The sequence below is a fragment of the Octodon degus genome, unplaced genomic scaffold (genome assembly GCF_000260255.1).
Source record: "Octodon degus isolate 3935 unplaced genomic scaffold, OctDeg1.0 scaffold00021, whole genome shotgun sequence".
NCBI lineage: Eukaryota > Metazoa > Chordata > Mammalia > Rodentia > Octodontidae > Octodon > Octodon degus.
Window position 1 is genome coordinate 14,607,103 of NW_004524597.1, and position 17,720 is coordinate 14,624,822.

The window sequence follows — 17,720 nt, forward strand, 5'->3', positions numbered from 1 at the left end:
TCTACAGAGTTTGGACTCATCCAGCTGTGTCTGGCTTAGGTCTGGCTGCTGTGCTCAGCTCCTTCCCGCTGCGGACCAGGGCTAGGACTGAGTCTGGGCGTTCCCGGAACTCAGCAGAAATTCCTACTCGGCAGGAGGGGTGGGGAGGTATGGCGTAGTGGTGGGGGGCGGCCCGAGGGTGTGGGAGAGGGTCCGGCCCACGCTGTGCCTGGGCTGGGACTGGTCCCACCAGCGCAGGTTAGCAGGAAGCTCTCCACACACTCACCAGACCTGGGCTAGGACTGGGTCTCCAGAGGCATTTTCTACATCAAGAAATATTTTTTTATTTTCAGTACTGGGAATTAAGCCCAGGATATTTGTGCTGAGCTACATCTCTAGCCATTTTCTATTTGCAGCTTTTGGCTTGAGAGAAGACCTTGTTAAGCTGCTAAATTGTGCAAGCTGAGCCTGAATTTGGAATCCTGGCTGAGACTCAATATGAACTCAGCTGGGATTATAGACATGTGCCATCAATCCTAGCTGCATCTAAAATTAAAAAAAAAAAAATGTGTGTGGGACATACCTGACTCTAGAGGCTATTTTAGAGTATTTCATTATATTAATTTACAGGCATAACAATTTTAGTAGGCCTCTACTTGAACTTGTTTTCTTCTTTCTTCCCTTTCCCCTTCCTCTCCCCCTTCTCTCCCTGTGTCCATTCTCTCTTTCTTTGTTTTTTCTTTTTTGGTAATTGGAGATTGATAAGCTACATCTCTTAGCATAAAGTTTTTATTTTGAGGCAGGGTCTCATTGTTTCTTAAGTTGCCTAGTATGGGCTCAAATTCATGATGCCTCAGCCTCCCAGACTGCTGCAATTTCAAGTGTGTGCCACCATATCCAGTTTGAACTCAACCTCTTAATTAGACTTTTCTTTAGTCAGTGTATGCATAAAAAAAGTTGATGTTTTGATAGTCTACAATAATTGTCATTGTTTTTCTGTAGGCAACTCAGCTAACTGAGCGCCCGGCCTGTGTGAAGAAAGATTACTCCAACTTCATGGCTTCTCTGAATTTGCGCAACCGCTATGCAGGCGAGGTAATTTTGTCACCACTGTGTCCAAGAATCAGAGCATCTTCTTGGTTTGATGCCAATTGGTTCTTTTTTTGTGGTACCTAAGTAATGGATCTGAGCAATGGGGAATTTACTCGTTCTAGGGGGACTTGAGCATGGGGTCCAACACTATTAGCATATTCTGAGGCATGTACCCCTTATATGCATATTCTAAATATGCTGAGGCATTCTGGGTTTTGGCTTTTTAAAAAAAATTGTAGCAAACGCTTGTTGAGTACCATGCATTCTCCTGGGTACTTGCTGAGATGTGCGTACTATGATTCTGGTTATATAGATACAGAAACTAAGGCTCCTGAAATTAAGTAACTTGCCACAGTCAGGCAAAATATTTTTGGGAGCCACCTGTTAGTTCCACATTGAAGGCTTTCACCCAGCACACTGCAGTTTTTTTATCTTGACCAGAGAGGCCCATCACCTCTCTGGGCCTCAGTTCCCTTATTCATAAAGCACTGAAACTCATTGACAACTATGCGAGTTTGTCAATAGCCTGATCTCAGGGTGGTTTTCCCACCCCACTGTTCTGCCACTTATCTATTCCAGTGGCTGCTCTTTGCTCATGCAGTTGAACTGTCGGAGTGACTATTGTTTTTTGTTTTTTTTTATGACTATTGTTTTTTAAGGAAAGGGTTTTGCAGTGTAGTTCAGACTGGCCTCAAATTCATGCAGTCCTCCTGCTTCAGCCTCCCAAGTGCTGGGATTGTAGGCATGTGCCACCAGGCGTGGCTCTCTGCTGAGTTCCTGTTGAACACATGCTAGGAATTGCTGAGTCTGTTCTGCATTGGTTTGAGTACCCTGGTGGCAGAAGGAAATCTGAGTTTGGGAGATAGATTTTTTTTTTTTTTTTTTTTGAAAGAGTCAGATCTTCTTGACAATTTGTGAATTGAAAATAGAACTTCTAGGAAAAACTTATGTCTGACTTTAAAGACAATGAGGCTGCTCAGCATTAAAGTGTTTGCCTAGCGTGCATGAGGCCCTGAGTTTAGTCCCCTGTACCTCAAACAGACAAAAGAATGCAGCTGATCTTGTTTCAGTCGTTGAATCTAGAATAATTTTATTTATCTAGTTCATGTTCATATAGTCCTGTCATGGGTCTGACCATGGACACAGAAATAGAGACAAAGTCCTCATCTGCATCATTGGGAATGCTAACAGGCATTTCTAGAAGAGAAATTTCTTCTAGAAAAATCTGTGAGGGGCTAGCATGAGGTCTGGTGTTCATCCTCCAGCACACACACACACACCCACACACACACACACACACACACACAGAGTCACTGCTAGTTGATTTATGAGCATAGTGAGGTGGCTCCCAGGGTCTCAACAAGATGATGGCTGCATATGAGTGTGCTTCTTGCAGGTATATGGAATGATTCGGTTCTCAGGTGCCACAGGTCAGATGTCTGACCTGAACAAAATGATGGTGCAGGATCTGAATACAGCTTTGGACCACAGTAATCCCCAGCACTATACACAGGCCATGTTCAAGCTGACTGCAATGCTCATTAGCAGCAAAGGTAATGCACATAAGTTCTGGGGAATTCTGGGTCACTTCTAAGTGAATGTTTGCTGAAGTGATTCTTAATAAATTGTAGTCCTTGCTGAAGAAAGAGGTGATGCACCTCAAGTAAGCTCTCTGTTGCCTCTCCGATGAGTGAAAAATAAATAAAAGGCCATGTTGGCTCCAGTTGAGGCTGACTGTCCTGTCAACTGCAGAAGCTGTGTTTTTGGTTCCAGATTGTGACCCACAGCTTCTCCATCATCTGTGTTGGGGACCCCTTCGGATGTTCAATGAGCATGGCATGGAGACTGCCTTGGCCTGCTGGGAGTGGCTGCTGGCTGGCAAGAATGGAGTGGAAGTGCCGGTAAGACACTGACCCTCAGTGTGGGCCAGGTACGAGATGGAAAGAGTCTGTCCTGGCAAGACCCTGGCAAGCCTGTCACCCTCTCAAGTCTTGGTCTTCCTCATAGATTGTGGTGTTCATGCACAACTATACAAATGTGAGAACACAGAACACATGTATGGTAGAGTGGTGTTTGTAGAGCTGGTGTTTTTTTGTTTTTGTTTTTGATTTTTTTCAGAAGCTCCATAGGGGCAGCCATTTCTCTATTGAAATTGGAAGATTGCCAGTTGAAGGCCTTTTGTTTTCTCTGTTTACTAATCTATTCTCCCTTTCTTGTAGTCATTCCATATGATTTTTTGGCTTTGTTGGCTTCTGTTGTCTCTGTCTAGGATACTCTTGAGTGTTTTCTGGAGTGCCAGTTTGGTGCTCATAAATATTTTGAGTTCTTTTTCATGCAGTATCCTTATTTTTTCCTCTCTCTTCTCTCTCTCTCTCTCTCTCTCTCTCTCTCTCTCTCTCTCTCTCTCTCTCTCTCTCAGCTTGAACTCAGTCATCCTCATCCCTCAGCCTCCCAAGTGCTGGGATTATAGGCATGCACCACCACGCTTGACTTTTCCATCTATTTTGAAAGACAAAATTGCTGGATATATTAATGTGGGTTGGTGGTAATTTGTTTTTAGGGTTTGAAATATTTCATTCCAAGCTCTTCTGCCCTCTAAAGTTTATGTTGAGAAGTCTGCTGTAATTACAATGGGTTTATCTTTGTTTGTGATTTGTTTTTATTTTTCTCCAGTTAACCTTATTGGTCTTAGGGTCAATTAGTAGCTCTTGGTGAATTTGTCTTGCTCTCCTATCACTTTTAAGTCTTTTCTGAGTAATTCATTCTAATTTATATTTTATCCTTGATTTCAGGAACCCTGTCTTCACATTGGTCATTTCCACAGTTTATGAATTCTGTATACTTTTTTTATATCTGGTATTTCTGTCTGATACCTTTTTGTGAATTCTTTATCTTTGGTAAATTTATCATTCATGTTTTGAAAGATTTTGTTAAGCTCTTCCAGTTTTTTATTTGTTTCCCTCAGATCCACCTTGGTCATTTTGTAGGATAATTCCATAAGCTTTTGGGTCATAGGTTCTTTTTTTAAAAATAGTTTTACTGAGAAACAAATAATGAGACAGTTTCAAAACCAATTAGTAAGATGGTTTCAATAATTAATACATTGCATATTGTTGTCATCTTAGTGGTTATTCATAGTATAAGATGAAAAGACATGATATCCTGTCCACAAACACTATTAAAACAATTCTTTCTATTCACTGAATTAAGAGAAAGTAGCTCTATATCTATCCTATTTTGAATATACAGATACATGGGTCATATGTTCTTTGAACTCACTGTTTCTTTCTCTAATCAGGTCATAAAGCTCCATTACCTAGTGTTTTCTTTTCTCTCCCTTAGTGTCTCCTGGATGTGCCTTGGGAGAATAGGGACCTTGGGGCTCTTTTGTTCCGTGTGTGTGTATGTGTGTGTGTGTGTGTGTGTGTGTATTTTTTTTTCAGTTTTTTTCCATTTTTTGATGTTGAAAGTTGAGGTCAAGCAGGGTGAAAGGTTATAATTATTATGAAGATCGTTTTAGTAAGATACTGCACTGATTCACTGATGTGTTTTCAGTTTTATCATCCAGAGATGATATTTAACCCTTTAGCTATTTAAGTGGTTTGGACTTTGTCCCTTTATTTTTTAGGGAGTGGGGTTGGTGGTGTGATGGGAATTGAATTCAGGGCCTTATGCTTGCCAGGCAGGCACTGTACTGCTAAGCTACATCCCTGGCCCCTGGCCCTGTGTTTTAAGGAAATAATTCTGATAACAGCATCAACAGAGCCAGTCATGTATCACTTATATGTCTGCAAGATGGAAGGGAGAATTTTTGAGACTGGTTTGTTTGGGATTTGAAGGGAATTTGATGTGGCTGCCTGTAATCAGACTGCACAGAAGGCAAAAAAGTAATTATATGAATACTCAGGCTTTTTAGCATAATAGTCACATGTGAATTGCACTTATATTCTCTTATTGCACTATATGATCTGAGTTCCTGCAGGTATTTTTTGGTTTGGGTTTTTTTTGCTTGTGTGCTGTTGGGATGCCTATAGGATTGGCTGACTTAGATTTGCTTTGTGAGAGTCAGTGGGTGATTCACTCTCTGGAAGGGATCTGCAGAGTTCAAGAATGGGAGAGCATGTCTGTGGGAATGCACAGGCCCTGTTCACTTGCTAATCCTCTCTCTCTGGGCAGGCAAGGCTGGTTTCCCTTAGGCTCTGTGAGTGTTGGTGAAGATGCTGCTGGGCTGTAGTGTTCCCTAGTTTGGAGGACAGGTGATAGAAGGGCCTGAAACAGCCTCTGTGCTTGTTTGTTCATTCATTCCTTCATCAGTTCTTCAGTTCATTCATACTTCATTTGAAATGGTCTCATAATAGCTGCTCCCCAAAAGGACAGGGGCTGAAATGACTACCAGCTGTTCAGCTCTGCTTTTCCTTAGAGTGATCCAGGTATTAGGTTTGATTTACATGTATTGCCTTTTTGACTAATTTTCTCATTCAGGGAGTAAGTTCTCCCCCATTACAGAGTATGTGTAGCTTCAGTGAATCCTCTCTGAGCACCTCCAATGCAACTCCTCTAGTCAGTCATGTTGGATCTCCATTTTGGTTATGTTTTGTCAGTCCACTATTATTAGTACTCTTTCCTCCCCTTCCCTCCCCTTCCCTCCTCTCTCCTCCCCTTTTGCCCTCTTCTCTTCCTCTTTTTCTTTCTTTCTGATTACACCAAGGACTTCACACTGAGCTACATCTGCAACTTTTAAAAAAAATTTTATTCTGAGACAGGGTCTCATAAGTCCCTAAATTGGCCAGGCTGGACTTGAACTTTGTATCTTCCTGCCTCAGCCCCTGGCACTGAGGGTAGAGTGTGAACCTGGTTGGTTTTGAGGTCTGACCAGGGAATTGGTGGAGCACACTTCTGGGTATATCTGGATGGACCATGGTGGTATGGGTTTTGGGTTGTGGTCCCTGGATCCTAATCACTTTTTCTGTTGTGTCTTTACCCTGTTCTGCTTCCCAGTCACCTTGAACTAAGCATTTTTGCTTTGTCACGCCCTTTTGCCATGATAGTTTTGCCTTTCAGCCAGCCAATCATAACTGAATCTCCAGAAACTAAGATCTGAATTACATGTTTCCTTCTTTAACTTATGGGGGTCAGCATTATGTACCTGTGACAGGACAGCTAATTATACAGCCTCCCAAAGTGCTGTAGGTATGTACCACCATCTGCTGCTGGCTTGGGATTTTTTTCTTCTTAACTCTTTCAGTTTTTCAGTTCTGGGGATCAAATTTAGGGCCTTGAGCATTCCAGGCAAGTGTTCTACCACCAAGCTACATCTCTAGCCTTGTTTCAGAGTTCTCCCTTGGGGTAGTTGTCCCATGGGAGATTGGTTCCAGGACACATACTTCAGTTCTGCAAAAAAATACCAAAATCTGTAGATGCCTTATACAAAGCCTCTCATATAAAATGATGTAGTATGTGCATTCTCCCATTTACTTTAAATCATCACTGATTATTTTTATACCTAATATATATATTAATATATATATTAATACAATATAAATGCTACATAAGTAGTTATTATTTTATATTTTAAAGGGAAAGTAATGGAGAAAAACCTGCTTATGTTCAGTACAGGCACAATTTTCCCAAAATATTTTCAGTGTGGGTAGTTGAATCCACAGATATAGAAGAGCAACTATATATAGAAAAACTGGCTCTTCATTCCGGAAAGCCATCTTCATGGCTAGACTTAGAGCCCCTCGACTCCCAATGATGGAAAATATAATTTAGTGTCTTTATTTTCACCGTGGGTTGCATTGAAAGTGGTAGATTGGAATCAACTTGATGGGATTCCAATAACATAACTTTGGGATTACAAATATTGGCTTCTTGGACCGAGATGAGGTCCTGGAAGTGTCTCCTACAATTGGCACTCAACATGGCCGGAACATGCGACCTTCTCAAAACAACGACCACTTAACAGAATCACGTGCAGGCAATCCACTGGACCTTGCATGGCCAATTTAGAGAAAATCAAGAGATATTACGATCATCAGAGCAGTTTCATGGCCAGAATCCAACCCATCTACACAACACATCAAGCTCTCTCCTGAGACCTCAAGAAATGAACCTGAGAGCACATCCTCCAGCTTCCCAGGAAGGCCTGCAGCAGACCATTCATGAGGCTTGCCACCTAGTCAACTGCCAGGTGTGTCGCAGAGGACTCTCAGCCCAGCAACCGCTATGGGCTATACAGCCAGAACTGACACTGCTCCAGCTTCTTCAAAGCAAAGAAGGGGGAACTGTGGAGGACCACCTGAGCAACTCTCCTTGAAAGAAGAGTGACTGTCTCCATTTTAACTGAGCCTGATCCTATTTTCTCGTATTGTTATGTACAGAGCTGGCTAGGACTTCTGTTTATCCTTCAGTTGGCCTTAAGCAAAGTGTATTGGTCTAGCTGAGGTGCTGGTGATAGTCTTTGAAGGTGGCCTGAGTGTTTCCCTGGTAACCTATACCTGCTGCTCTTTAATGTGAGCCTGGACACAACAGGATGAAGAGCTAATGCTCCAATTAGCTCTGCGTGGCCAGCTGGGATCAGCCTCGAGATAGAGGCTATGACTTCCTGGGGCTTGAAAGACTACATCAAAGCTGAAGCACCAGACTTACCAAAACATTAAATACTACAGATTACTCTCTCTGCATAGCCTCTCTGCATATCACAGAGGTAAATGTAGGCCACCCACCTAGCTCAGCTCACAGTAGTCACCTACTTCCCACAGTTCTCAGTCAATCCTCCTCAAGCCACTCCTCCACTGAATAAAACCAGGTGAGGCCCTGGGTCGCTCTCTTGGTTCTGGAAAGCCATGGCTAGACTTAGAGCCCCTTGACTCCCCGATGATTAAAAATATTAAAAAAAAAAAAAAAAAGAAAAAAGAAAGAAAGAAAAAGAAAGAAAAACTGGTGATTGATGAGCACTGTTGTTTTCCTTTCCCAGAGACTGGGGGAGTGGTCTTTAGAAAAAAAGTTTAAAAAAACCCCAACAAAGCCTGAAATAACCCATTTAGAGATGGGTGTGAATAAGACTTCTTCAGAGTGGCATAAAAATCCTCCCATGACCCCTCTCCTAACTTTGCCTGAGGAGGTGGTGGTGATGAAGAGAATTAGAAGGAACCTGCTCTTTTTGCTAAGACTAAAGTCTGGGAACAGCTCCAGCCCATTTTATAAACAGGATCAGGACAGTTTCTGACCACCTTCATTAAGCTGCACATTGTCCCTGGGGCTGTGAGTGCCCTTGAACCTCCGACTTCCCTGTCTTCAGGATGTGTGGTTGGAGGACAGAGCAGAGAGGATGGAGCGCAGCCCTCACTTCATAGAGCCCAAGTGGTAGGAGGAGAATTAGATGGAGAGCTACTCACATCCACCTTCAGAGCCTTAGGTCCTGAAACCTCTTGTTCTGGGCACCTGACTGTTGCTCCCAAGGACCCATTACCTTTCTAAGTTTTGTAGCCCTCTCATCCTTCTGAATAACACAGTTGTTTCAAGGCCCCTCTTGTCTGTCAGGGCAATTTTTCTGGCACTATCACCTATCTCAGCCCTCACACCCTGGTTTTTATTTTTCTGGCCCTTGCCCCTAAACTCCGTGTGGTTAACTGACCAGCATCCCCTCAGCAGACAGAACACACTCGGTTCCAGATGCCACTAGCCCTGGTCACCCATCCTCCATCGTTATAAATGCCATTATCATCCTCACTTCTCAGACCAAATGCCTTATAGCCATCTCTGAATCCTCTTTATTGTACTTTCCAAAATGAACCTCTTTTTAGGATCCCAAGCTGTTCCTTAGCCCTGGCCTCCTCTATCCGTGCCCTGGATTTTGGAGATATCCCTAGTCCACTGCCTTCCCTGGCCCTTTCCGTGGGCAGTTGGAGCATGTGGCTAAAGCTGGGGTCATATCTGGTCCCTTTCATGCCTTAGACCTGTCAGTGCCCTCTGCTCCTGCGTGCTCTGCCTGAGGAGCAGACTTGATTTTGTGATCTGCAAGCTTGCCTGCCCATCCTGCCTTTGGGTCCCTCACTCCTCTGGCTTGTTCTATTGTATCCACACTCGGTTTCATTGCCACTGTCCTTCAGGGCTTGCCCCCACTATCTGGCTCCTTATCTCAAGTGGGCTATACACCTCCCTCTTGGTTGTCTCCAGATGTCCCCTTCCTGCCAGGGCTTTCCCTGGCCACCCTGTTTAAAAAGTCCTCTCAAACTGCTACTCATACTGTTTTGTTCTCATTATTTGTCAGTGTCTGTAGCTTACATCTTGTCCATAGCCCTTACCATTCACTGTTGGCATTGTTGGGCCAACAGAAGAATGAGTAGTCTCACTGGTCCAGGCACCAGGTTGTCCTTCCTGGCCTGCATATTGCTTACCAAGTATGAGCTGGTACCCCCTTGCTCTTTCCAGTACTTGACTGTCTTCTAGGCCACCCCTCTGCTTCTCCTGGGTACCCCTCATGCCTCCGTACAGAAAGGGGTCTGGCTGAGTGTGGCCGGGCCATGGGAGTAGCTTGGACTGTGGAATTGCAGGCTTTATGTCTTAGACCTGTCTCCAGCTTCTGCTTGCCTCTCTGGATCACTGGATCTGGTTAATAGGGTGAAGGCATTATCCTGGGCCTGTGTAGGATGAAGAAAAAAGGGGGCCTTCCAGAGCCAGAGCCCCAGCTCTACTCTTACCAACTTAGAGGCCCCAAGCAAGCAACCTGACCTCCTCAACCACAGGCAGTTATCGGGATTGTTAAAGACTCTCCAGGATGGGTCCTGTCCAGAACCCACAGGGTATCAGGAACATCCCAGGACCCATTATATTTTACCCTGCCCAGCACCATGAACTAGAATGAAAAAACCTAGCCTGGGAAAAAGTTGAAAGGAAACACTCCAAACACTAATGTGGCTGAGTGCTGAGAAGTGGTGTTAGGAGTGCCCCCCCTTTTTTTTTCATACTTCACTCAGTTTCTAAATTGTATCTAATGGATGTATATTCTTTTTATAATTTAAACAATAAGCTTTGCGTAGTATGGTAGCGGTAGCCAGTGAGGTTCATCTGAGGCATGATTATTGCTAATTGAAACAGTAATCTCCTGTGCTTCCCAGAGCAGCTGATATTTGCTTGTGCTGTACTTGCAGTTTATGCGGGAGATGGCAGGGGCCTGGCACATGACAGTGGAACAGAAGTTTGGCCTGTTTTCTGCAGAGACAAAGGAAGCAGACCCCCTGGCAGCATCAGAAGCGAGTCAGCCTAGACCCTGCCCCCCGGAAGTCACCCCCCACTATATCTGGATTGATGTATGTACCTGCCCCTGTGTTCTGTTATGCTGCCACCTAGATGGTGGGGGGCCAAGGCTTTGCCTAGGGCCACTAGCCTGCGGGATGTGACTGAGAGAGAGGGTATGAGGGCTTTAGTGCTCTCCCATTTCCAGTTGACCTCCCTGGGCCTGGAGTCAGGATGGCTCAGCTCTGTTACCATAGTGTTTTTCTTCTTGTCTCACCAGTTCCTGGTGCAGCGATTTGAGATTGCCAAGTACTGCAGCTCTGACCAGGTGGAGATCTTTTCCAGCCTGCTGCAGCGCTGCATGTCCCTAAACATTGGTGGGGCCAAAGGAAGCATGAATCGGCATGTGGCAGCCATCGGACCCAGATTCAAGTGAGTGCTTCACTCCTCGGGGGGATGGGGGTACCTGTCACTGGCATTGGAGCATGAGTTTATCATGTCAGACAGTATGAGAGATGTGTGTGTCATGGCACTTCCATATAGTCTGAAAAATACCTTGCATAGCTTTCCCAAAATAATCACCATAAGCTTGTCAGAGACATCCTTCCAGACTGCATGGAAGCAGAGAGCTTCTGGCTGGTTATAGCATCCCCCACCTCAGTTCCTCTCGTCTGGCCCTTCTTCCTAGTACTTGGTTTTTGCCAACCTCTGTTCCAGGCCTATGGTGTCCAGTGTCTGCCCTTGTCTAGTCACAGTTCAGGCCCTTGCTCCTGTTGCCTGTTCCATCTGCCCATCCCTGAGCTCCAAACCATGGCCCTTAAACCTTCAGGCCACCTGTTGGGGGCCATGCTTCTCAACCAGTTGCAGGGAAGGTCCAGTTTTCTTTTTGTTCATATCCAAGCTGTCAGGACCTATGCTTTTAGAAAATACAACAGGACCTACATTACTAGGAAGGGATCTGCACTTGACCATCCCAGCAGTGTGCAATAGTCTTAGCAATGAGCAGGCACTCCCTCTCTGCCTGCAGAGACACTTGGTGAGCAGCTGACCTGGATGGGGGGTGCGCCACTTTCAAAAACACACATAGGCAGGTCACCTGGCCCACACAGCTTCTCCTCCTGTCCTCCCTTGCACAGGTCAGGCTGGGATTTGTGGGCCTCCTGTCTCAGAGTACAGGGATTATAGGCAGGCCCCCCCCTTATTTTTAAACTTGAATTAAATATTCTTCCTTTGTCACTCCTTCAGGTGACTCTACCTCAGAAACTAATCTGCAGATATTTTGTTTATTTTTTTTTTTGCGGAACCAGGGATTGATCTCAAGTCCTTGTGCTTGCCAGGGAAGCGCTTATTCCACTGAGCCATCTCCCCAGCCCTAGTTTATTTTTATTTTAAAGAAAAAACCCCCAAAACAAATAACAACATAGATAATAACAAAGCAACATAGAACAATAAAAATGGTACAGAATTTCAAAACAAGAATAGAAAATTAACAGTGGTTGTTATATTATGTATTGTTATCGTCAAATTTGTTGTTCAGATTCTAGATAGTTTATGAGGTTGAAGTTTCTGACCCTGATAGACTAGCATACAAGTTGTTCATTTTACTGTATATAAAACTGAAGGTAGGTTCAATAAAATATATCTTAGCAGGGTCTTTTAACCCCAGCATTCTGGAAGACAGAGGTGGGAGGATCACATGTCTGAGCCCAGTCTAGGCAACTTATTTAGTGAGATCCTATCTCAAGATGAAAAATAAAATTAAGCTGTGTGTGGTGGCACTGAGGTAGGATCAACATAAGCTTGAGTCTTGCCTAGGCTACATAGTGAGTTCACAGCCAGAGAGAAGAGAGAGATTAATGAATGTTAAAAGGGTCCAGGGATGTTAACTTAGTGTAAAGGCCGTGGGCTGAATCCTCCATACCATTAAAAAAAAAAAAAAAAAAAAAAAGATTCCTCTCCTTGACAGGGCAAAGTTACACTTCTGGGGTAAATTGCTTACTTAGCATGGGCAGATCCAAGGGTTTGATACCCAGTGTTACAAAAAAAAAAATTATTTCCTGAGATTTTTTTTCAGGTACAAGAAATTTATGACTGGTAATTGCCTGGCTGATGCTTCTGCCTCAGCTCTTCCATCCAGACACATGCCTTGATCTCAGGGGCTGTGAGGTTTGCTTGGGTGCCTGGCACCCCTTGAGGCTCAGCCCTAGGCTGTTTCCCACTCTGACTAGGCCTGGTGCTCTCTCTCAGACTGCTGACCCTGGGGTTGTCCCTTCTGCATGCTGATGTTGTTCCAAATGCAACCATTCGCAATGTACTCCGTGAGAAGATCTACTCCACCGCCTTTGACTACTTCAGGTACCTGCCAGTGTACTGAGTGTGTGTCCAGGGACAGCCCCACTCTGCAGACTGTTGTCACAGGAGGTCACTCATAGAACAACACAGTTTGTATTGTTCATGCTCACTGACCTGGTTGTTCAGTAGTCCTGGGGTTGCAGTATTTGAATAGCCTTAGGCCCGTGGTGTGTGTGTGTGTGTGTGTGTGTATATATATACGTATGTACTTTAAGACTCCCAAGGTGTATGCAGTTTTTCCCTTACTTCAACTAATTTAAAAGATAAAATGCAGCTGTACACTGTGGTGTGTTCCTGTTGTCCCAACAGCTCAGGAGACTTAGATGGAAGGACTCCTTGAGCTCAGAAGTTTGAAACCAGTCTGGGAAATGGGATGGGGCAATTTGGGTGGGAGGGTAGGGGCACTGCGATGGGAGGGTGTGGAAATAGAGAAAGAGAGTAGAATATGCCTGGAGTTGTTACTGTACATAGCTCAGTTGTCATGATCAGCCTTAAGTTCACCATTCACCCAGAAGCTATAGCCATTGCACAGAGGGCAGGGCAGGAGAGTGCTCTTAAAACCACTGCACTTTTCCTTTGCCATTAATGAGATCATCTTTGCTGATGACCAGTTCTGGACCAACTTTTTTTTTTTTTTTTGCGGAACCGGGGATTGAACTCAGATCTTTGTGTTTGCCGGTCAAGCGCTTATCCTACTGAGCCATCTCCCCGGCCCCTGGGCCAACTTCTTAACATTAAGGGACCACTTATGTCACCTCTCACTGCATTATAAAACTGGCAACTAGTTCCTTACCCCAGACACTTAACTCTTGTCCTCTGTGATTGTTTGCAGTTGTCCCCCAAAGTTCCCTACTCAAGGAGAAAAGAGGCTGCGTGAAGACATAAGCATAATGATTAAATTCTGGACAGCAATGTTCTCAGATAAGAAGTACCTGACAGCCAGCCAGCTCGTTCCCCCAGGTGAGCATTGCTACCAACAGTGGAGCTGTGTAGGAGAGCTGGGGCAGGACAGGGGTACACCATGGACACCTCTGTTGGAGCCAGGCAGAGGAGTAGTTAGGATCCACCTGTATGTGTCCATGGCCATACTTCATGCTGTTGGAGGCCTGTTGCCTGTCTGCCTACTATTTCTTCTCTGGCCCAGGATGAGGCCCGCGATAAACATAAGAGGCCCTGAGCAGATGCCTTGCATTACAGTTTCTTCCACACCAGCTCTGTGCACCAGCGTCTGCTGAATGCCTCATGTGGCAGCATCAGACTGAGGCTAGAGTGCCCGGGTGAATACAGCACAGTCCAGTGCCATCTGTTACGAAGCAGTCAGGTGGTGGTAACATCAGAGAGAGGGCCATGGAGCACCCCTCAAGGACAAGCACTTGTCCCAGGAAAGCTGAGGAATTGAATCTGTTTTTGAAAGCAGTGACATTTGGTCTGATTCTCAAAGGATGCAAAGAAGATGTCCAAGGTGGATAGTGACATAGTTTTTCAGAGCAAGAGAACACAGTGTTCCACAAGAAACACTGAAGCTTTTATTGGGAGCAAACCTCTAAACAGAAACCACATTCCTGATCTACTGAGCATGTAGCTGCTTCCAACCACACATTAGGAGGCAGGACAGGGGTTTCTGTGAGCAAACCCACGGCTGACCACTTGTAGGAAAGGAAAAAATCATTTAGAAGCAGACAGCATAACTTTTTATATACTTTACTTTTTGCACTAATATATTGTTTATGCAGATTAATGAGTTCCATTTTAGTAGATGCATATGCACACATAACGTACTTTGGTCATACACCTCACTGTCTTATCCCATTTTTGGGGAAGGGCTTCCTAGTGTGTATCTTGCTCATATCCATCCCATTACAGCCCTCTTTCTCCTGTTACTGACATCCTCTTTTCTAGTAGTAATGCTCCTTCTACTTGTCATCTTTTTCAAATTCCACATATTAGAGAGAGCATGCATTGTTTGTCTCTACAGAGTGTACCTTCTAGTGAAAATTCAATTTTTTTTTTTTTTTTTTTTTTTTTTTCGGAACTGGGGATTGAACTCAGGCCCTTGCACTTCCAGGGAAGCATTTATTCTACTGAGCCATCTCCCCGGCCCTCAAATTTCTTTTGGGGATGTCATTTTTTGAACTGTTCATCCCACAATCCATGATGTTTTTGCCTACAGATAATCAGGATACTCGGAGTAACCTGGACATAACCGTGGGTTCTCGGCAACAGGCCACACAGGGCTGGATCAACACATACCCCCTGTCCAGTGGCATGTCAACCATTTCCAAGAAGTCAGGTTGGTGCCAGATTGCTTCTATTTGTGTCATACAAGTCTCCATTCTAGTGACCTGATGAATGCTCAGATAGTGGAACCAAAAGCTTCTTGTAGGGTCTACAAACAAGGTAATCAGAAGACCTCCAGCGACCACATCTATGCTTTGTCTTTTTTTCCTAGGGATGTCTAAGAAAACCAACCGTGGCTCCCAGCTCCACAAGTACTACATGAAACGCCGCACATTGCTGTTGTCCCTGCTGGTAAGAACCATGGCTGGAGCCACAGCTTGGGGCAAGGGTAGCATGTGGGTACCTGCAGAAGGTGCATTGGGCATTGTGTCTGGTCTTGCCAGGCTACTGAGATAGAACGTCTCATCACTTGGTACAACCCGCTGTCAGCCCCAGAGCTGGAGCTGGACCAGGCTGGAGAGAACAGCGTAGCCAACTGGAGGTCCAAGTACATTAGCCTGAGTGAGAAGCAGTGGAAGGACAATGTGAACCTTGCCTGGAGCATCTCTCCTCACTTGGCCGTACAGCTGCCAACCAGGTGAGTTCCTGAATCACCCCAGCCTCTTAAGAAGTTCAGTGTATGACCCTGCTGGCTGTGTCCTATGTGCTAGGGAACAAAATGTGGCCTTCACATTAGGACATGTGGGAGGTCATCAGATATGCAGACTTCTAATCCAAGACACTCGATGCAGAGGTTATGGTGAGCCTTTTGCTCTTGTCAGAGTCCTAGTTGGGGTGACAGAGCACCCGAGAACCTGAGGACATAATGTCAGTGAATTTAGGGCCACTACCAATTCATGAATATTACTGCTTCAGGGAAATGGACTGCAGAAACAGGCTGGTGGAGGAAAGGCTTTGTGCTTATTCCTGGAAGTCATCTTTCAGTATAGGCTGCTCAGAGGAGGCTCATGCTATAGCTGGCAGCCCTGTGGGGGCTCCACAGAGATAAAACTCTTAGACTAATAGCTTAGAAGGACTGCAGAGGGCCCTGTGACACAGTCCCGGTAGAATGTCCCCTACCCCTGTGGATATACCTGTAGCAGATGTTTCTTCAGCCCAAACTGGCCTCTTTAGTACTTACTTGTCTTGTATTGTTTCAAAGTACAGTGCTTATGGAAAGTGTTCCTTTCATTAGCATGGTAGAAAAAATGAAAATTCATATCTGCCCTCTCACTGGATGTTTCTTGTGGCCTTGGGCTGTGGACTAAGACACTAACCTGATGTGAAATGTTGTGGCACATGCCCATAAGCCTAGGACTCAAGAAGCTGAGGCAGGAGAGGCATTGCAAGTTAGAGGCCGGCTTGAGCTACACGGTGAATTCAAGACTAGCCTGAATTACATAACAAGATGTCTCAAAACAACTAAAAATATATATAACGATAGACACTAATAAGAAGGACCAGGGTAAAGGAGTGCAGTAGTGAAAAGGAGTAAAAGGCAGGGTTTTAAAGACAAGGACTCAACAAAGAGATCTTGTAAATGCTGAGTATGGGTTAATTCCTGTTCAAGAAAGTTCCTGCATTTTCTCATAGTTGACCTGTTAATGCTACTGTTTTTCAAACACTTGTGTTCAGAGTAATGTATTAGTAGCAGAGAACATTTAAATGTCACTAGAGGGCTCTGAATCCTTGCAGTTCAGCATTTCTCTTTCAATCCCCTTCCATGGAAGCGAGGGAATGTTTGCTAAATCCACCCTGCCTGTATCCTGTGTGCTATAGGTTCAAGAACACAGAAGCCATTGGGAATGAAGTGACCCGTCTTGTTCGGTTGGATCCTGGAGCTGTTAGTGACGTCCCTGAAGCTATCAAGGTAGCGTAGCCCCCACCTGGACTGGGTTCAAACCGAATCTAGAACTTGGCCCAGGATACAGGGACACCAGAGCCAGACAGAAACAGCACCTGAGTGACCTCAGTCAGAAGTATTTTCACGTCCTGCATTTTCTGCTTCTCATATGTTACATTTATTATATTTATTTATTTTAAATTTATTTATTTTGTGTGTGGCCAGTTCAGCCCACCAGGGGGCGGGGCTGGCTGGCATGTGGTGCTGGGGGATTGAACCGCGGTCCCTGTGCTTTGCTTAGCTTGTTCTAAGTAGGTGCTTTAGACCACTGAGCCATCTCACCAGCCCATTTATTATATTTATGGTAGGAAAATTTTAATGTACTTTAACTGTAATACAGTGTATCAGAAACATTTTCTGCATAGTTATAAATGGTTTGTGGTTATCACTTTTTATGTCTATCCTTGTAACTTGTGCTATGGGCCGGATATTCCCAGATGGACTCCAGGGACTGCCTGAGCCATTCATCTCCCCTCTTCCTCTCTAGTTCCTTGTGACCTGGCACACCATCGATGCTGATGCTCCAGAGCTCAGCCACGTGCTATGCTGGGCACCCACAGACCCACCCACAGGCCTCTCCTACTTCTCCAGCATGTATCCTCCACACCCCCTCACAGCACAGTACGGAGTGAAAGTCCTTCGGTCCTTCCCCCCGGTGAGTCTTGGGGAGCACTGCTCAATGGAGAGAGAGGATACAACTTCACATTCAAGGAAGGAGGGACCCAACTGTGCCTGTCCACCCTAGAATATACCTCCCTTCCTCATTTTTGTTCAAGGAGTTATAGAAGATGGATTTAGTTCTAATTCACATGCTTTTTTTTTTTTTTTTTTTTTTTTTTTTTTTTGGATTGAACTCAGGTCCTTGCGCTTGCCAGGGAAGCACTTATTCCACTGAGCCATCTTCCCAGCTCACATGCATTTTCTAGTTGTATTTGTTTTT

General features: G+C 44.7%; 1 protein-coding gene across 1 annotated transcript in view; it reads left to right on the top strand.

Annotated features, from left to right (window-relative positions):
* The window catches only part of Pi4ka (phosphatidylinositol 4-kinase alpha), a 205,003-nt gene that overhangs the window by 172,537 nt on the left and 14,746 nt on the right, over positions 1-17,720 (top strand). The window contains exons 26-37 of the mRNA XM_004628165.2: positions 982-1,074; positions 2,468-2,624; positions 2,845-2,972; positions 10,224-10,382; positions 10,589-10,740; positions 12,556-12,663; positions 13,493-13,620; positions 14,831-14,950; positions 15,110-15,189; positions 15,282-15,475; positions 16,657-16,747; positions 17,268-17,435. Coding sequence (XP_004628222.2) covers positions 982-1,074; positions 2,468-2,624; positions 2,845-2,972; positions 10,224-10,382; positions 10,589-10,740; positions 12,556-12,663; positions 13,493-13,620; positions 14,831-14,950; positions 15,110-15,189; positions 15,282-15,475; positions 16,657-16,747; positions 17,268-17,435 — 1,578 coding nt within the window. The remainder of the gene's footprint in view (positions 1-981; positions 1,075-2,467; positions 2,625-2,844; positions 2,973-10,223; positions 10,383-10,588; positions 10,741-12,555; positions 12,664-13,492; positions 13,621-14,830; positions 14,951-15,109; positions 15,190-15,281; positions 15,476-16,656; positions 16,748-17,267; positions 17,436-17,720) is intronic.